At 35.2% G+C, this 21,171-nt stretch overlaps 1 protein-coding gene across 4 annotated transcripts in view; it reads left to right on the plus strand.

The window, feature by feature from the left end:
* Positions 1-328: 328 nt before the first annotated feature.
* The window catches only part of GOLM2 (golgi membrane protein 2), a 91,062-nt gene continuing 70,219 nt past the window's right edge, over positions 329-21,171 (plus strand). For 2 of the 4 annotated variants that reach the window (XM_051977243.1, XM_051977246.1), the window contains exon 1: positions 331-1,017. In XM_051977243.1, coding sequence (XP_051833203.1) covers positions 691-1,017 — 327 coding nt within the window. In that variant the 5' untranslated portion in view covers positions 331-690. Of the gene's footprint in view, positions 1,018-21,171 lie in introns of all 4 variants that reach the window. The other 2 variants (XM_051977247.1, XM_051977245.1) reach the window with 2 other exon arrangements.

A 21,171-nucleotide genomic window follows, 5' to 3' on the forward strand; every position in this document is an offset into this window, starting at 1 on the left:
TGTGGAGCTCAAGATAGCGAACAGATAAGCCTGGAACCATCCTTAGTTCCCGACACTGGGCTAACGCAGGGAGACTGAGCAACGAGGATACGAGGACCTGCACCTTGGCAATCACGGCGCTTCCAAGAGTCCCGAGCACCAGCAGCAGATGAGAAAGCGCCCGCCCTCTCGCGAGAGAAGGGCGTCGACGGAAACCGGGAAAAACACCCCCCCTCTTCCCAATCTCCGGGAGCTGTCCAACTGGGCGGGGCCCAAGGTAAACCCGCCCCTTCCGATTCTTCTCTTTCTCTCCTCCCCCCACCCCCCCTCATTTCTGCGCTCGCTCGGACCCACTGGGGTTTAGTGGGTAGACGTGGGAGGATTTCGCAGGCGCTCCGTCCCCGGCCTGCCTCGTAGCGATTTTCCTCAGGTGTTGAGCCCTCGTCCGGGGAAAGGCTCCGGTAGCAGGCAGAGGAGCCAGGGGCGAGGGGCAGGAGAACGGGGCGGGTCTGCCCCTCGCGGCCCCGCCCCTTTCTCTCGGCTCCTGCTCCATCCCTCCCGCCTGCCTGGGGGTTCTGGGGCCAGGTACCCCCGGCGGCTGCGGTCCGACTAAGGTGTTTTTGCCCTGCGGCCGCCTTTGTCCCGCAGCCGCCTGGCCAACCTGCCCGCCCCCGCCCCCACCCGCTTCCCGCCAGCGTCGGAGCCGGGAGGATGGTGGGATTCGGGGCCAACCGGCGGGCCGGCCGCCTACCCTCGCTGGTGCTGCTAGGGCTGCTGGTGGTGATCGCCATCCTTGCCTTTAACTACTTGAGGGTTTCCTCCCGCCACGTCCTACTTCAGGAGGAGATGCTGGAACTGCAGAGCCAGGTGCAGAGGACCGAGGTCGCCCGCAGTCACCTGGAAAAGCGCAACTCGGACCTCCTGCTGCTGGTGGACTCACACAAGAAGCAGATGGACCAGAAGGAGGCCGATTACGGCCTTCTCAGCAGCCGGTTGCAGGCCAGGGAAGGCCAGGGAAAGAGATGTGAAGACGAGAAGGTAAGAATGACCCCTCTCTTCTATTCTCCCTCTCCCCACCCCTACCTTCAACTCCAGGTCCTTTCTCTCGGTCCAGGAGAATGGATGCTGTTGGCTTACCAGCATCTCAGAAGTGCCTGATGCTCCCACAGATTTTTTTACTTCTGACATTTAAAATCCATCCCTTGTTCACTCTCGTCTTCCATCACCTAGCCCCTCCTGGACTGGATCAGGTAGGTTCCTGTTGGGGTTGACTTGTATGGATGGGAGGGACCGTTCCCTCCCACCTTTTTCTTCAAGCTCAGCTGCTGAGCTGGCAGGGGCAATCATCAGACTTATGTGGCAGCATCACACTGGAAAACATAAATCCAGAGACTGCCAAGATTTGTTATGTTATTATTGGTATCATCCTTATCCATTACACTCTGAAAGATGATTCCCTTCGTTTGTTCTCTTTTAACAACAACAAAACTGTTGTACATTTTCAGACTCATCCTATCCACAGGAGTTATTATACAAGACATCCTTTAAGCGATAATCATTTCCACAAAACCGTATGTTGGTGATTTCCAAATGTCATCTTTTTTATATTATCAGAGCCTAATTTATAACCTAGGAGTATTTCTTCCATATCTATTTAATCTACGTTATTTTACAGATTGGTGGTTAAATTTGCATGGAGGGTAAGACAAAGATTTAAGTGCCTAGCTTAACATTTTATGAAAGTGTTTCTCATTGTGATTTTGGGAGGAAGTGAGGAAGTAAAACATACTTTCTGCTCCTTAGTTTTCTGGGTTTTATATTTTATTTAAATTTATATTTTATGCAGAAAGTGATAAATGACTTAAGATTAAAAATATTTAAAACCGTTTTATAAATTTGCTAATTTTTGATTTCAAATAGCAGAAATCCATAGCTGAAATAAATGTAATTTATGAGATCCTTTTTGCCAACCACAAGTTATACCTGTAATATTACATCAAAACCTTAATATATATGTCATTTTACTAAATTTAATAACTATTTTTAAGCCAGCCTTCTGCTTGTCATGTAATTAATCTCTTGTAACATTAAGATTGGCGTCCTCTTCACAAAAATCTATTGCTATTTATATTATAAGACCATATATTTAGAATGTGAAGTGATCTTAAATATCTTTAGTTCCACTACTTTGACTTTACAGATGAGGAAATTGAGACCTAAAGAAGAGAAATGACTTTTTTAAGGACACATATATAATTAGAATCAAAGTTTCAGTCTGTATATTCTGAATCTGAATCCACTGTACTCTCTATTGTACCATACTTTTTGGAATTTCAAAGGAAGTGCTACCTCTTCTTTCAAAAGCAAACTATTTTAATTGTATTTTGGATCTTTTCCCATTTTTCTTCCCCTGGTCATCTCCTTTTCTAGCATCATTCATGTCTCTGGCTCTGTTCCCTTCCCCCGCAACCCCTTCTTCATATAATTCTTCGTATATAACACAGCTTTTTCATCTCTTAGAAAGAGCTTACATTTGACCTTGCTACTTACTCATTGTACTTTGTATTTTTCCTCTTACCAAAATCCTTGAATCTGTGGTTTACAACTGCCTCTACTTCCTTGTCCTCCATTCTCTTTTTAATTACCAGGAATGGATCTTCTGTCTTTACACTGCTCTACTAAAATGATTTTTTTGATCTCTTCCCCTAATGATTTCTTCTACCAGTGATCTCCTCCTGAACAAATTAAAGATCTTAATTTTCTTCTACTTCATCTCGCTATAGTATTTAATACTGTTATTTGCTTCTTAAAACTGTTTCCTCTCTTTCTTTAGTGATATTTGTTTCCTAGAGGGTATATTCAATATTTCTCCAATTTGTTCTTTATTTTCTTGGCACTTCTGTCTCTTCCTGTCCTCTGAATAAAACTTTGGGTTTTTGGCCCTCTTTTAGCTTTAGATCTATGATTTTAGCTTAACATTTTAATGGTTTCGCCTACTATTTTTGTGCTGACAACTTTGAAATTTCAGATTTGGATGAGATCTCAGAATTCATTTAGTCCAACGTATATCTTCTGTTTTATCTTTTAAAAATACTCATTTCTCATCTGCTTAAAGACTTCCATTAATAGGAAATCCTATTCTCTCCTCAGACCACCCATTTAACTTCTGAACAGCTCTCATTATTAGGAAGTTTTGAGTTTCATTTGCAATCTCCTTCTTTGTAACTTTTGTTTATTGCCCCAAGTTATGCCAAATAATGAATAAAACAAGTCTTACTATTCCATATGACAACCTTTCAACTACTTGAAGGCTGTCTTTTCTTCCCCAAACCAAAAGTCCTTAGTTGACTGAAATGGGATTTGAACTCATTTCTTCCTGATTTCAAGCTCAGCACTTTAATCATTATACCATTCTTCCTCTACAGAGAATTGATGAAAATATTTGGATGGAATTACACAAGATGAAATGTCTTGAGAAAATTATAGTCTGTGTTGGTAGAAAGAATACTTAAGACTTGAGTTAAGAATCTATCAAAGATTACGTTTATATGGCTGTTATGTCTTGTGATTGGCTCATTGAGCTTATTATAATGTACTAAAACTCCCTTTATCTTTTTTTGTTTAATTGTTTTCTAGGTACATCTCTTGCATTTTGAATTTGTGTATTTGTATATATATGAAATTATGTATTTGGAATCAAAGTGGATTTGAAATTTAATCTTATTTGATTGAGCCCATTGTATTAAACTGCTTGAAATCTTTCTGAATCTCAGACTTCGTATCCCAAACTCTGGCTATCTCTCCTAACTTGTATTATCTGTGAACTTGAGAAGTATGTCAAAGTGATTGATTATATGCTAAATAGAACAGACCCAAAAACATAATCCTCGAGTGCTCACTAAAGATCTCCTTTCAGATTGATATTGATACATTAACCATTCTTTGGGCCCAAATTGTACTAATTCAAATCCATCAAATTATAATTTGTCTACCCAATATTTCTCTCCATTGTCTATAATGCTAATATAAGACATTTGTTAAAATTCAGTAAAACATTCCTCTAATCTACTAGTCTAAGCTCATTGGTTTTAGTTCTTTTTTAGCTGTGTTTGACTCTTTATAAGCCCATTTGTAGTTTTCTTGGCAAAGATCCTGGAATAGTTTGCCATTTTCTTCTCCAGCTTATTTTACAGAAAAGGAAATTGAAGCAAACAGGCTTCAGTAACTTGCCCAGGGTTATATAGCCAGTAAGTGTTTGAGGCTAGATTTGAACTCAGAAAGATGAGTCTTCCTGGAATCAGCCTGGCCTTCTATCCACTGTGCCACCTAGCTACACACTTTCCCTCCTTTCCCCCCAATTAGTGTACTGTTTGAATCAGAATTTTCAGCTCCAGTGTCTTATCTTAAATGTCTTACTATATCTCAAATTCAACAAACACTCATCCCTTGATATTTGGCAGGGGGAGAGGGGAAGTGAGGAATATAGGACCCCCCAAAATGTGAAAAACCATGAATCCCTATAGACCCCAGTCCAAATTTTTACTTTTAATAATTCTGATCATATTTAACTCCCCAAACAAAACAACATATATCCATAAAAAACTTGTGATTTCTGTGTAAAAGAGATTATTATCTTATATACTATACAGTCATTAGAGTCAGTGTTATAATTGCAGCAGCTGCCGGTAGAAAGGAAGTGTTGTTAAAGAGAGTGTATAGCCTATAGTTCTTTTGTGTACTGAAACTTTTAATAAAATAATAAATATAAGTATACTTATTGGAACAAATAATAGTATATGGTATTTACACATTTAAGATTTACTAAGAAAAAATTTAGTTTTCTTTGCATACATGCATCATCTGTGATTTTCTTCAGTACTTAGCAAATCTCCAGAAATTCCCCTTTAATTATTTAAGGGTCAACCCTTGAATAATAAAAACCATCAATCTGAAACTTGAGAATGCCAAGAGATGACTGTAGTATAGAATTGTAGAACTCTAAATGGGACGTGTGACCTGAATTCTAGAATCTTCACGGCCACTACTTTTAACTATGTGACCATAGGCAAGTCATTTAACTCTGAGACTTAATTTTTTTTAATATAAAATGAGTTTGAACTAAAGTTGTTTTCAAACCTTCAAACTCTTGTGTTACAGTAAAACTTGTCCTCTCCTCACATTTTATTTGGCTCCAATTTTCAACTTTTTCATCTCTAATAATGATACTGTTATTAAATATTGGAGAATAATATTACTGTTCCCTTTCATTCCTTATGTAGTAAATCACCAAATCCTGTTCATTCTTTTGAAATATCTATTAATATTTTTTCTCCTTGTTCCTTATGCAGTCACTCTAGTCAAACCCTTTAATAAAATTTTTATTACCACAACACCTCCAGGACTGATTTCCTGTCATCAGTCTGTCTCCCTTCTATTCTATTCTGCTCAAAGTGAGGCCAGAAAAATATGAGGTCACATAGGTAGTATTACCCTCTAATTCAATATCCAATTACTCTTTCTATTTCATCATCATATTCAGGGGTCCTCAAACTACGGCCCGCGGGCCAGAGATGGCAGCTGAGGATGTTTATCCCCCTCACCCAGTCCTATGAAATTTATTTAAAGGCCCACAAAACAAAGTTTTTGTATAGTCCAGCCCTCCAACAGTCTGAGGGACAGTGAACTGGCTCCCTATTTAAAAACTTTGGGGACCCCTGATCATATTCCTTAAGAACCTACTTCATGACTTCCTGTGTTCTCTGATTTTCAGTAATCTTGTACTTTTTCTAACTTTTATACTTAGAAAACACCCTCATTGCTTAATTATGTATTATTGTATGATGCTCATACTTTTGTCTTACTCTTGTCTCCCCAACTCCCCCAAAATACTTTGAAAGCAGATATGTTGGGGCAGCTAGTGGGGCAGTGGATAGAGCACCCAGCCCTGAAGTCAGGAGGACCTGAGTTCAAATCTGACCTCAGAAAAGAGACTGTGGACAAGTTACTTAACCCCAATTGCCTCAGCAAAAACAAAACTAAAAAGAAAAATGGATATGTCATATTTTTTTATTTGTTTAGTTACTATATTATTTATTAGCTCAACTGAAACAAGTTTTTCATATATTGGATTTGCCTGATGTCCAAATACAAATTTTCTTCCAAATGGTTGTTTTTTATTTTGATCTTTAATATTTACTGATCTTTAATATAGAATTATAATAATATCTTAATCAACTATATTTTCCATGTTTGTTCAATGTCTTATTTTCTTGCTCTTTGTCTTGTCACTTTATTTTTGTACTACTTTTAGAGTAATCTTTGGTCATGGAAGCTAGGGCTAGGTGGAATTTGAATGACCCTCCAAATGGTGGGAAAAGCGTGTATTTGTGTCTTTACCTTTCTTATGTCGTATTAAAAACTGTGATTGAGAATGTGGGTATAAAATTGTTGTATGAAGTACTAGGACATCCCATTGTTTTAATGCTGCCTTATCCCTTTTTTAGGAGTGAGACAAGATTACTTTGAGGGTACAGAAAGTCATTGAAAAGTATTCAACATTACTTTCTACATTTAATTACTGTTACCTTCTGAATCAGGCATTTTGTGATACATTAAATTTTAGCTGCTGGCCTAAAACTTAAAAATCTTGATGAGGATATTCTTTGTATAGTTAATAGACATCTCCAGATTTGCATTTAGATGGAGATGAAGTAGAATGTTTTAAGGTCTGTGTCTTGTATGGAATCTATACCAAGTCCTCTAAGACCTCAGAGACTTGTTTGTAAAGTCAGGTTGACCGGTGTAGGAATAGAGGAGATGGGAAAGGTGGGAACTCTCCCAGTGGATATTAGAGAAGTTAGATGGTAATTGCTCAGGAAGATTGCTTTAGAGATAGCTGTATGCTTGTTATTTGGGCAGCACAGAAGTTAGCAGTTTATTATTATCAGTTTATTATGTTATGAAGTGGGGTGATGTTGGCTCACCTGGGTGGTAGCATCATGGATGACTTATAATTTTCCCTTTTTAAAAACAAAAAAGTTCCTACTATTAATATGCTTTAGAATTGTTCAGTTTTCTAGTTCCCAGTGATTGACTGTATGAGGTGGTAAGAATAAGATGAAATCCTCATCTTTCTTGTCTCTGCTTAAGAAGCATAAATGTATTATCTATAGGAGCTAAGACTCTACAAAGAAAAATACTTCTCTTGAGCAGACAAATCTTATTAGAAATCAGAGAAATCCACATAGGTCAGAACACTTGTAAACAAAATAAAAGTAAGAAAATATTCAGAAACAGCCTACAAGATATTATTCACCTGAGGAGTCCTGCTAGACAGAAACACTTTAAATGTCAAGATTGTATGTGGGGGGGAGCAAAGGGGGAGGACTTCCAGTCAGTGTTCATCCATTATAGTATTTCATAGGATTTGTACTGGAGAGAAACCCCTCAAATGTAATCCTTATGGGAGGGTCTTCAATCACAGCTCTTAATAAATATAAGAAGGTTCTTACTCTTGAGAAAATCTATGTGTTTAATGAATTAGGGTAAACATTCAGAGAATGAATGTTTATTCAACCCCAAAAGTCACATGAGTGAAAAGGTTTGTGTATATAGTTTTAAGAAACCCTTTGGGCATAGACAAACCTTCAACATTAGAGGTATCCTACTGCAGAGAAAACCTAGTTATATTTAAGTTAACCTAGATGTATATTTTATATTTAGTATGTTTCCTGTAGAAAGTATATAATAATGGATTTTATTTCTGGATCTATTTTTTAAATATTTTTCTTTTAACAGGAAAAATGGAGACCAATCACATTCATTGTTTTAAATAAGAAAATTGATTCATTTTTTAAAAAACCCTGCTTTGGGCAGGCATTGTTATAGTTTTAAAAACAGGGAAAGGCCTTCTCACCAGTTTAGGTTTTTGTTTTTTAATCATGTCTTACTCTTTGTGACCCCTTTTGAGATTTCTTGGCAAAGATATTGGAATTATTTACCATTTCTTTCTCAAGAAATTTTATAAATTTTATAAAAGAGGAACTAAGGCAAATAAGGGTAAGTAATTACTGTTCACATAGCTAGTACAGTATCTGAGGCTAGATTTAAACTTGGGAAGATGCCTGATTCCAAGCCCAGTACTCTATCCACTGCATCACCTAGTTGTACCCAGTTTAGGTATTTAAGGCAGAGAACTTAACAAGAATTTTAATGTTAAGGAGTAAAGGTCTCAACTTGCCAATACACATATTAATGTATGCAAATCTCTAGCAGTTAATCATCAAGCATTTCATAAGCTCATATTATGTACCAGGTACAGTGCTAGGTGTTCAGTATTCAAAGAAAAATATTTTTTCCACTTAAGGAGCTTAAATTCAAAGTAGGGGACCAGAGAGAGAACAACATACAATTATACATATATAAAGTATTTATAAAACACATTCAGGATATAGACAAGATAATCTTGGGAGGCTTCATGCAGGAAGTGGCATAATATCAATTTGCTTATATTCGTAGTGAGAGGCTGCCAGTTTGGTTTTTAAAGTCTTTAATATTAGATATATCTTTTTATAAATATTACATTAAGAACAAAAATATACAAAGAACTACAAAGATCAAGTGTTACAGAACGCCTTGTAGCACTTAATACTTGTTAGCTCTGCTACAGACATACAAACTTCCTTTCTTGTGTTTATGGCCCTTTTAAGTCTGCTTTCTTTCTAGCTTCTTTGGGCACAATCAGGTAAGCAGTTGTTTTAATTCATAACTTTATGTCAAAGTCCTAACTATAAGGAATCTGAGAATCGACATTTTGCAGTCATTTAAAGTACTCTTCAATAACCACGTTCATCTAATTACTCTTATTGGGTGAGAGATGATAGAATTAGAAAAATTGGCATATAGTATCAATTGAAATTTAATTGATTCAGGTTCAAAGACATTGTGTTACTTAAATGCCAAGAAAATAAAAGTTTAATCTGTTATGTTACCCAGGAGTAGGATGGAACAGGAGGAGCCAATCTTCTTGACCCTCAAAGAGGCGAGAGAAAACTCCTTGGCACCACCAGGGAAACTTTATAAAAAGTGAAAGAGAAATATGGAAAAACATATAAATGGAAAGTCTTTAGGATAAGGTCCAAGGGATAGAAATTTTACTTGGAATTTAAACTTATACACACTTTATTAATTTTTCTTTCTTTATTATGCTTACCTTTTCCTGACTTTGTGTTGAATAAGCTATTCTTTTTATTCTGATTTTGTCTCCAGTATTTAATCAAAGTGGATCTTTGATAAGCTGGTTGCAGCATTTATGTTGGCACTGTTTTGGAACTTTGACGTCAAGGGAGTTCTGATGTTGAAAAGATTATATTAGTTGGGTTAATTCAGAGAGTCTATTTGGTAAAGGCTCTTATTGAGTGCCTACTTATTACTATTTTATCTTGCCAATTTGATGCATGTAATGTTATACTTTAAACTTATGCTTAGAGCACATGACTTAGAAGCAGAAAGACCTGAGGTGAGTTTAAATCCTGTCTCAGACCCTCAATAGCTATGTGACCCTTGGGAAGTCATTTAGTCTCTGTTTGACTCTGTTTCCTTATTTCTAAAATGGGGGTGATGATACTCTCTATTTCCCAAGGTTATTGTAAGAATCAAAGGAAATAATATTTGTAAAATACTCAGCTAACCTTCACATAATAAATGATAGTTATGATTATTATAATTATTATTAGCCTGACCTCAACTTAGTGACCCTCAGCTCTGGAACTCCCATTACTCTTGAAAGAATACTAACTTATGGCTCAAAGAGGAAATAATTGACATATTTGTTTTACAGCGATTCTTCTCTCACTTCATTAAAAAGTGGGAAAGGAAAAGGGAAAAGGAAAAAGAGTAATAAGGGAAGGGTACAAGAAAGGGGAAGGCATTCAATGGGAGGAAGGAGGGATACTAAAGAGGGAGAGCTGTGTGATGCAAGTGGGACCAATAAGTTTAATACTAGGGAAGAAGGGAAGGAGGGCAAGAAAAAGAAAAGTATAATCTGGGGATATTAGGATGGCAGGAAATATAGAATTAGTAATTTTAACCTTAAATGTGAATGAGATGAACTCTCCCATAAAGAGGAGGCAGATAGTAGACTGGATCAAAAGTCAGAATCCTACAATAGGTTGTTTACAGGAAACACATTTAAAACAGGGAAATACATACAGAGTAAAGATAAAAGGCTGGAGCAGAATCTATTATGCTTCAGGTGAAGTCAAAAAAGCAGGGGTAGCCATCCTTACCTCAGATCAAGCAAAAATTGATCTAATTAAAAGAGATAAGGAAGGAAACTATATCTTGCTAAAGAGTACTATAGATAATGAAGCAATATCAGTATTAAACATATATGCACCAAGTGGTATAGCATCTAACTTCCTAAAGGAAAAGTTAAAGAGAGTTGTGAAAAGAAATAGACAGCAAAACTATAATAGTGGGAGATCTCAATCTTGCACTCTCAGATTTAGATAAATCAAATTACAAAACAAATAAGAAATTAAAGAGGTAAATAGAATATTAGAAAAATTAGGTATGATAGATCTCTGGAGAAAACTGAATGGTGACAGAACGGAGTATACTTTCTTCTCAGCAGTTTATGGAACCTACACAAAAATTGACCATATATTAGGACATAAAGACCTCAAAATTAAATGCAGGAAGGCAAAAATAGTAAATGGTTTCTTTTCAGATCACAATGCAATAAAAACTACATTTAACAAAAAGTTAGGTGTAAATAAACCAAAAAGTAATTGGAAACTATCTCATATTAAAGAATGATTGGGTGAAACAGCAAATTATAGGCACAATTAATAATTTCACTGAAGATAATAACAATGGTGAGACATCATACCAAAATTTATGGGATGCAGCCAAAGCGGTAATAAGGGGAAATTTTATATCCTTAGAGGCTTACTTGAATAAAATAGAGAAAGAGAAGATCAATGAATTGGGCCTGCAACTTAAAAAGCTAGAAAAAGACCAAATTAAGAACCCCCAATCAATTACTAAACTTGAAATTCTAAAATTAAAAGGAGAAATTAATAATATAGAAAGTAAAAAAAAAAACTATTGAACTAATAAATAAAAGTAAGAGTTGGTTTTGTGAAAAAACCAATAAAATTGATAAACCTTTGGTAAATCTGATTAGAAAAAGGAGAGAGGGAAATCAAATTAGTAGTCTTAAAAATGAAAAGGGAGAACTTTCTACCAATGAAGAGGAGAGGAAATTAAAGAAATAATAAGGGGTTACTTTGCCCAACTTTATGCCAATAAATTTGATAACCTAAGTGAAATGGATGACTACCTCCAGATTATCAGAGAAGGAAGTAAATTGCTTAAATAGTTCCATTTCAGAAAAAGAAATAGAACAAGCTATTTAATCAACTCCCTAAAAAAAAATCCCCAGGACCAGATGGATTTACATGTGAATTCTACCAAACATTCAAAGAACAATTAGCCCCAATGCTTTATAAACTATTTGAAAAAATAGGGAATGAAGAAGTCCTACCAAATTCCTTTTATGACACAGTCATGGTACTAATACTTAAACCAGGTAGATTGAAAACAGAGAAAGAAAATTATAGACCAATCTCCCTAATGAATATTAATGCTAAAATCTTAAATAAGATATTAGCAAAAAGACTACAGATAATCATCCCCAGAATAATATACCACAATCAAGTAGGATTTATACCAGGAATGCAGGGCTGGTTCAATATTAGGAAAACTATCAGTATAGTTGGCCATATTAATAACCAAATTAACAAAAACCACATGATCATCTCAATAGATGCAGAAAAAGCATTTGATAAAATCCAGCATCCATTCCTATTAAAAACTCTTGAGAGTATAGGAATAAATGGACTTTTCCTTAAAATAATCAGTAGAATCTATTTAAAACCAGCAGTAAGCATTATATGTAACGGGGACAAAGTGCAACCATTCCCAATAAGATCAGGAGTGAAACAAGGTTGCCCACTATCACTGTTACTATTTAATATTGTATTAGAAATGCTAGCTTTGGCAATAAGAGTTGAGAAAGAGATTAAAGGAATAAGAATAGGCAATGAGGAAACCAAATTATCACTCTTTGCTGATGATATGGTATACTTAGAGAACCCCAGAGACTCTACTAAAAAGTTATTAGAAACAATCCACATCTTTAGCAAAATTGCAGGATTTAAATAAACCCACATAAGTCATCAGCATTCTTCTATATCACTAACAAAACCCAAGAGTTAGACTTACAAAGATAAATCCCATTTAAAGTAACTACTGATTGTATAAAATATTTAGGAATTTATCTGCCAAGGGAAAATCAGAATCTTTATGAGCAAAACTACAAAACGCTTTCCACACAAATTAAGTCTAGTCTAACCAACTGGAAAAATATTAAATGCTTTTGGATTGGGCGAGCAAAGATAATAAAGATGACAATACCTAAACTAATCTAATTATTTAGCGCTATAGCAATCAGACTTCCAAAAAACTATCTTGATGACTTAGAAAAAATAACAACAAAGTTTATATGGAAAAACAAAAGGTCAAGAATTTCAAGGGAATTAATGAAAAAAAAGTCAAATGAAGGTGGCCTAGCTGTACCAGATCTAAAATTATACTATAAAGCAGCAGTTACTAAAACCATCTGGTATTGGCTAAGAAATAGACTAGTTGATCAATGGAATAGGTTAGGTTCAAAGGACAAAATAGCCAGTAACTTTAGTAATCTGTGTTTAACAAACCCAAAGACCCCAGTTTTTGGGATAAGAATGCATTATTTGACAAAAATTGCTGGGAAAATTGGAAATTAGCATGGCAGAAACTAGGCATTGACCCACACTTAACACCATACATCAAGATAAGGTCAAAATGGGTTCATGACCTAGGCATAAAGAATGAGATTATAAATAAATTGGAAGAGCATAGGATAGTTTACCTCTCAGACCTGTGGAAGAGGGAGGAATTTATGACCAAAGAAGAATTAGAGATCACTATTGACCGCAAAATAGAAAATTTTGATTATATCAAATTGAAAAGTTTTTCTACAAGCAAAACAAATACAGACAAGATTAGAAGGGAAACAATAAACTGGGAAAACATTTTTACAGTCAAAGATTCTGATAAAGGCCTCATTTCCAAAATATATAGAGAATTGACTCTAACTTATAAGAAATCAAGCCATTCTCCAATTGATAAATGGTCAAAGGATATGAACAGACAATTCTCAGACGAAGAAATTAAAACTATTTATAGCCATATGAATATATGCTCCAAATCATTATTAATCAGAGAAATGCAAATTAAGACTACTCTGAGATACCACTACACACCTGTCAGATTGGCTAGAATAACAAGGAAAGATAATGCGGAATGTTGGAGGGGATGTGGGAAAACAGGGACACTGATACATTGTTGGTGGACTTGTGAACACATCCAGCCATTCTGGAGAACAATTTGGAGTTGTGCTCAAAAAGTTATCAAACTGTGCATACCCTTTGATCCAGCAGTGCTACTACTGGGCTTATATCCCAAAGAGATACTAAAGAAAGGAAAGGGACCTGTATGTGCCAAAATGTTTGTGGCAGCTCTGTTTGTAGTGGCTAGAAGCTGGAAAATGAATGGATGCCCATCAATTGGAGAATGGTTGAGTAAATTGTGGTATATGAACGTTATGGAATATTATTGTTCTGTAAGAAATGACCAGCACGATGAATACAGAGAGGACTGGCGAGACTTATATGAACTGATGCCAAGTGAAATGAGCAGAACCAGGAGATCATTATATACCTCAACAATGATACTGTTTGAGGATGTATTCTGATGGAAGTGGATCTCTTCGATAAAGAGAGCTAATTCAGTTTCAATTGATCAAGGATGGATAGAAGCAGCTACACCCAAAGAAAGAACACTGGGAAATGCATATAAATTGCTTGCATTTTTGTTTTTCTTCCCGGGTTATTTATACCTTCTGAATCCAATTCTCCCTGTGCAACAAGAGAACTGTTCGGTTCTGTACACGTATATTGCATCTAGGATATACTGTAACCTATTTAACATGTAAAGGACTGCTTGCCATCTGGGAGAGAGGGGTGGAGGAAGGGAGAGGAAAAATCAGAACAGAAGTGAGTGCAAGGGATAATGCTGTAAAAAATTAACCTGGCATGGATTCTGTCAATAAAAAGTTATTTAAGAAAAAGAAAGAATACTAACTTAGCTACCCTATTATGACTACCCAATCTCAGACCAGACTAGACCAGATTACTTCACATTTTATCTGTCCATATCCCCTTCCATTGTTTCTGCCCTGTTTTCCTTATATGTATACAGTAGTACCCTATACATTAAACCTTCAGAATCCAATCACTCAGTCCTTAGGTAGGTTAATAGTTTCACCATTCTATTTCCCACCCTAAGGACGATCTGTCTTGAGTAAATGCACACTTAACTAGGCTAGTCCCTGGACAGATCAAACTATATTTCATATCGTAGCCATCTTGCCTTCTGGTACATTATTCCTACCCTTCCTCCAGCACCACCCCTTTTTACCTCTTGCTCAGGTCACAGCACCCAAATCAGCAGAGCCATTGATTCTGAAAAGGATAACCTGACAACCCCTTTCCTGGCCACCATAACATATTCTTTATTTTAGATATTATAAGCGTCTTGAGAGCAGGGACTACCTTACTTTCTGTTTTTATGTCCCTAGTACTTGCCACAGTGTCTAGCACAAAGTATTTTTTAAATGCTTTTTGTTTATTTAGTCATTTATGAATGGGTACAATAACACATGAAGAAGTGGGATTTTGTTCATGGAAAGCATTACGTGCATGGCAAGTGAATTTAGATTCGATCCAGTGTCTTCTTTTTCTTTATTACACAATTTGTTGCTTTTCTTTTTTTTATTATTATTATAGCTTTTTATTTATAAGATATATGCATGGGTAATTTTTCAGCATTGACAATTGCAAAACCTTTTGTTCCAATTTTTCCTCTCCTTCCCCCATCCCCTCCTCCAGATGGTAGGTTGACCAATATATGTTAAATATGTTAAAGTATATGTTAAATATAATATATGTATACATGTCCATACAGTTATTTTGCTATACAAAAAGAATCAGACTTTGAAATAGTGTAATTTGTTTCTTGAAAAAAAAATTATATCTGACAACCTGAAGAAAGAAAGTACCAGAATTCAGAGGTGGGATTTGGAAAACCAAAACATTGGAGAGGCTCTGTCTTTTTCTGTATTATTGTCACTCTATGTCTGTCATTCTGTCTCTGTTCTCCTTTCTCTGTCTCTGTCTCTGGCTGTCTGTGGAATTATGTCATTTTCTGCATCTCTTGTGTCTTGCTTTCTCCTATATCTGTCCATATCCCTTGTGTGTGTGTGTGTGTATCTGTCTGTCTGTCTCTATCCCCCCCCCATTTCCTCTTACACCAAGAATATGTCACGTTAGTAATTCTACTATTGCATTTAGAAGATATCCAAATGATTACTCCTGAGTCGCAGATTAACACTTTTTTTTTCCTCAGTCCAGTTTGTCCTACATATAATGACAAGTTCTTAAACCTGTGAAAACAAGTTCATTTTTGCTTCCTTATTTACTTACTTTTTCCGAACTTGACTCTCTTTCCCCCTTTCCTAAGCCACATCTGCTCATTTCCTTTGTATATACACCATAGCTCCTGGCAAGATTGTGTGAACTACTGGATTTGGAATCAGAAGATTTGGCCTGGCTGAGTGAATAAAGTGCTGAATTTAGAGTCAAAAAACATGGATTCAGAAACTTTCTCCAATTCTTTCTAGATTGGTGAGCCTGGCCAACTCATTTTATCTTTCTAAGCCTGATTATTTTTGAAGTGGGAATACCATTGTTGTGAGGGCTCTAATAGAATAATATATGTAAACACTTTGTATACCAATAATCCCTTAACCCTACCAAAAAAAGAGAAGCTGTCAGTCCCTCCTATATTCTCATTTCTCTTCAAACCAGCTCTATCCCTCCTCCAACCCACTCCAGCTGGGTTTGCTCTTCTCTTAGCCTTCTAGCACTAGATTCTCTGAAAATGTCCACTCCATTCTTATCATACTCTTTTGCTTCCAGATACTTTTTATCCAATATGCCTTCTACTTCCTCCATTTATAATCTCATTTTTCCCTACTTACTTCTCAACTGTCAGTATTAAAAACTAGTCTTCTAGTTGATTCTCAGGGCTGAGTAGATTGACTGCTTCTTAGACTCACTGTATTTCTAAACCATTTGCCACCATTCTTCAAAAATTTTTCCTGTGAATCCTGTTTTAGTGAATTTATTCTATGTAGTGAATTTCAGTATTCATACAGATCAACTCTTACACTACTTAAATTTGTGTGTACATATTTAAATTATTAAAATATACAAATTATAACATTATATAATTAAAATACATAATTTAAAATAACTAGATAACTGCTCATGATTTCTTAAGTAATCCTCTTTCACTATTCTTTGTTAAAATGTTTGTGTTTCTGTGTATGATTGTGTATGTTTGTATATTGTGTATTGTTTATGATTGACTCCACAACAAAAAAGAAATTTTTAAAAAATCCACCCTGACCTCACCTTTTATATTTCTACCCTTCCCACTCTGTCATTTCTGTGTTAATCAATTAGTTCCCTCTTATTCTGGTTTCACTAACTTCCATTTCCAGCTTTGACTACTTTCCTTTGTCACTTTAATGTCTACTAGCCACCATTTTAGAAACCATCATTCTTCTAATACTGATAAAATAATGATCTTTTAATCATGAACCCTGTGTTAGATTTACATATAACTTCTTCTCTTCTGAGTTGCAGAGTTTCATTGGAAAAAGTCATGAAGTCAAATTGGTTTAATAAAGATCTAGAATTCTATCTTCTTTTTACAAAGGGGGACTGTGGATATGGAATATTGCATATACTATTAGACGTGATTGATGTTTTTTATTGGAACTGCTCTTTTTTCCTTTTAAAATTTTTTAATTAGATATTTCTTTTTAAAACAAAGTATACCACAGGACAGAATGCTATTTTCAGAAATGAATGTGATTTTTAAAAATGTGTGGTGAATAGCTTTAACTGAACCCTGACTGCTGTCCCATAAACTCTCTGTCTACCTTTATTGACTGCCTTACTCCCCACAGTGACTGTTCCAGAACTTTTCACATCTCAATTTCGAATCAGACCCTGATCCCCTCACACTTAGAACAGATCATTTGACCTCCTTTGCTGAGAAGGTGGATGTTATCCAGTGAGTGAATCTGACAGGCGAGCATTAAACTGAAAAATAAATCTCTTTCCTGGGAGCTTCCTCTCTGAGGGATCACTGTCTTCTCAGTCACCCATGTTCATAAGCTCAGTCATCCTTGCTTCTCCTTTTTCACTCATACTTCATCTTCAGTCAGTTGCCAAGTTTCATTAATTCTTTCTCCACAACATAGGAATATGGCTCCAGAACTTGAAGAAACCTTGGAAATCATAATCCAACCCCCTCAGTTTGCATAGGCTTAAGGAGTACACTATTCTGTTAATACTCTGGAAGATAGAGTGAGATTGACAATTCATGTAGCTCTGCCTCACTTAATCCAATTTACTTGCAAGTCAAGATATCACCCATCACATCATAATGTCATTGATTCTCTTCACAAACAAAGGACAAACGACAACATTGGTGTTGCTGCTTCTGGGGTCTTTCTCTCCAATCCATCTTTCACAAAACTTCCAACAACAAACTTAGCAAAGCCCTAGAATAAAGTGAAAATCCCTTAGATTGGTATTTAAAGCCTTCTATGATCTGCTCCAGCCCTACCAGTTTTATTTCATTCTTCTTCCTTTCTTGCAGTTTACTGTGTTAGAATCAAACTTAATCAACTGATTGTTCCCCTAGTTAACATTTCATCTCTTACCTCCATACTTTCACATAGGCCATGCCATGTCTTGAACACAATATCTTTTAGATCCTTCTTCTTTTAGAATCCTTCCTTCAATGATAAATTCAGTTGGCACCCCTTTGTGGAATCCTCTTTGATTTCTTTATTATTAGGGTTTTCTTCCTGCAAAAAGGAGTCCGTATTTGCTTATTTAGATATAGTTGTTCCCTCCAAGAGATTGTAAATTCCTTTTAGGCATTCCTTTTAGTATTGAATTTAATTGAATGTAGCAACATTAATCAAAGACAAAAATGTAGTTCACAAAATCATCCTAATTTTTCAGATGAGGAAGACCCTACAATGTTTGTAAAAGAGAATTGCAAGTAACCTTTGTAGTTTTTCCTGGACATATTTATGAAAAATGTATTTATGCATCCAACTCAGCAATGAAGAGGAAAATGAAACAGAACTCGAAATGGATGTCCATATGAAGGGAAGTCTCTTAACATAAAGAAAGGGCAATAAGATGGGGTGTCAGGAAGCTGTAGGAAAATAGAGAAGACAGGTTTCCGTATGTAGTGCCAAAGAAAAAGAAAAGTCGGAAATTAATTTGTGGTTTATAAGAGGTGCTAGAAGCAAAATAAAAATAGTAAGAAGATAGCTCGTCACTAAAAAGAAACAGGGAATATTTGCTTCAGAAGAAATGGATCTGGACTAAGATCACAGAAAATGAAAGACAGGAAAAGAGAAAGAATCCTGAAAAAATAAATGGAGGGAAAGAGCAAGAATTACCAGTTTATTATGTCTAGAATCCAAGGCCCTGAAGAAGCAGAAGGGAAGTAATATAGAATCTCATATAAGTAAAGAGATAGAGACAAGGATAAGGGAATAAGAGGGGGGAAAGAAAATTCGAAGGAAAATTTGAAGGACTAATTAGAATTATATTTAAAGGAGGAGCATCTTACAAATATTACAAATAGCATAAAATGAAGAAAGAGAAGTGAGTCTATATACCTATAAGGTAAGTCAAACTATAATTTTAATGTTATAAGGATTGAAGAAGAATGCAGTTTCTCACACGAAGAACATAGCAAAATGCTCTGAAAAGGTGCTTAGTATCCCATCCCAAATGGTGTAGGATTTAAAAAAAATTTTTTTTTATTGCTCTCTTGCCCTTAATATCATCTATGTTTCCCAATGAAAATTTTCTCCTCTCTCTTCCAGAGCAATTATTTATAACAAAGAATAAATGAAAGGGGGGGAAACCACTTTATTAAACTAATCAACATATCAAAAATATTTAACATTACATATATTATTCCACTCCTACGTCCTTCACTCTGCAAAGGTAGAGAAGGAGAGGAGGTGGTTTTTCATATCTCCTCTTTAGGCCACATTGTCATTTCACAGCATTTAGTTTGGGTTATTTTACAGTTTTCTTTCAATTTATATTATATAGTAATATCTTTTATTTCCTGATTCTGTTTTTTGTACTCTGCATCAGTCAATATAAATTTTCCTGTGCTTCATCATATCTTCAAATTTTACTTTAAATACCACAATAATATTCCATTACATTCATGTACCATAATTTGTTTAGCCATTCCTTAATTAATGGGCATTTACTTTGCTGGGCAAGAAGTGCTGCTATAAACATTTTGGTTTATATGATACCTTTCTTTTTGTTGTTAACTTTCTTGGAGTATAAGTCTAACTGTAGAATTTCTGGGTCAGAGAGTTTAGATGTTTAAATTATTCTCTTTTTATAATTTAAAATTACTTCCCAGAATACTTGAACCTCTTTGTAGCTCCACCAAAAAAAAAAAAAAATGTATCAGTGTAGTTGACTTTACAGAAGTAAGGGTGAAATTTTTAATACATATTATAGATGTTCAAAATATGTCCTCTGGTTTAGAAGACTTATAATTATGATTGTGAATTGAAGAAATCAGATTTGACGATGTGTGTATTCCCTAAAGAAATTTGAAAGTAAAATACTCTGTCAAGCATTTAGTGTCTTTTCTGTACCTGATAAGAAGGATGGCATTAGAAAATATTTCAACTATTGTCTTAGGAGAAGAGCATTGAATAGTTAGTATTGTAAATTAACCTATGAAGAAAACAGTAGAGGGAAACATCAAGCCCAAGAATATAAAAAAGGAAAGCAAGAAAAGTAGTTTAAAATGAAATATTATGGGGGAGTTGCTTATAAAATAGAAATCAATACATTTGAGGATGAAATCATTAGGCTACAGGAAACAGAACTAGGACAAAGCAGAAATACAAGAAATGCATATGTAACAAATTCCTGTTTGAAGTGATAGAAAAGACAATACATGTATAGAGAAAAGGAAACACAGCAACATTTAGTCTTGGAATTCACCTAAGTGGAACATTTTTTAAATGATTGTGAGAACAGAGGAAACAAACTACAGAAAAAGCTTACAGGATTTTATTAAAAGGAAAGGAAAAAAAGATTAGAGAATCAGTATTACAAAGACTATTGCATAGCAGAAATGCTTAAACCTTTGAACATATATACATATATGTTTGTATGTGTATATATATGTACATATATATACACATGATATATACATGAAAAAATATCAGAAGAGTAAAATGTGTTATATAAAAGTGAGTAAAACAGATAAAAGGAAAACTGATATTTTTATGTATTAAGTTTATAAGTAATTGGTATGCAGAGCTTTTGAAAACCATGTTGAAAGAATGAATGTGTAACACATAATGTGTGTAACACATAAATGCCTTTTATGATTGAAAAAGCTGTAAGGAGCAAATAAGATTGAGCGGATATACACATAGTGTATTACCACTAAATTAACTTGCCTAAAATACTGTTTCATAGACTCCTGCTCAGAAATTTTCATTACCCCACAGAAAAACATCCAGATCCCTATCTGTCCCTCAAAGTTCTATATAATCTAATTCCAGTCTACCCTTCTACCTTCTCTTTCATTATTTCCCCATAACTACCTTTTATTTTATTCAAACTGCCATCTTTTATATGTAATTTGTACATTGCATTCTGCTGGTTTTACTATATCAATCATCTGCCTAGAATGCCTTCTCTTACTGCCTGGAATGCCTTCTTTTATTTCTCTTTCATATATCACTTATTGAAATCTTACCTATTCCTGTCTCAACTAAAATGCCAAACTTTTTTTAGTAATGTCCATAATATTTGTCACATATTACTAGTGTTGTAATTATGTACATAGTGGTATTTTTCTCCTACTAGATTA

This window comes from Antechinus flavipes, chromosome 2, assembly GCF_016432865.1.
Source record: "Antechinus flavipes isolate AdamAnt ecotype Samford, QLD, Australia chromosome 2, AdamAnt_v2, whole genome shotgun sequence".
Lineage (NCBI taxonomy): Eukaryota > Metazoa > Chordata > Mammalia > Dasyuromorphia > Dasyuridae > Antechinus > Antechinus flavipes.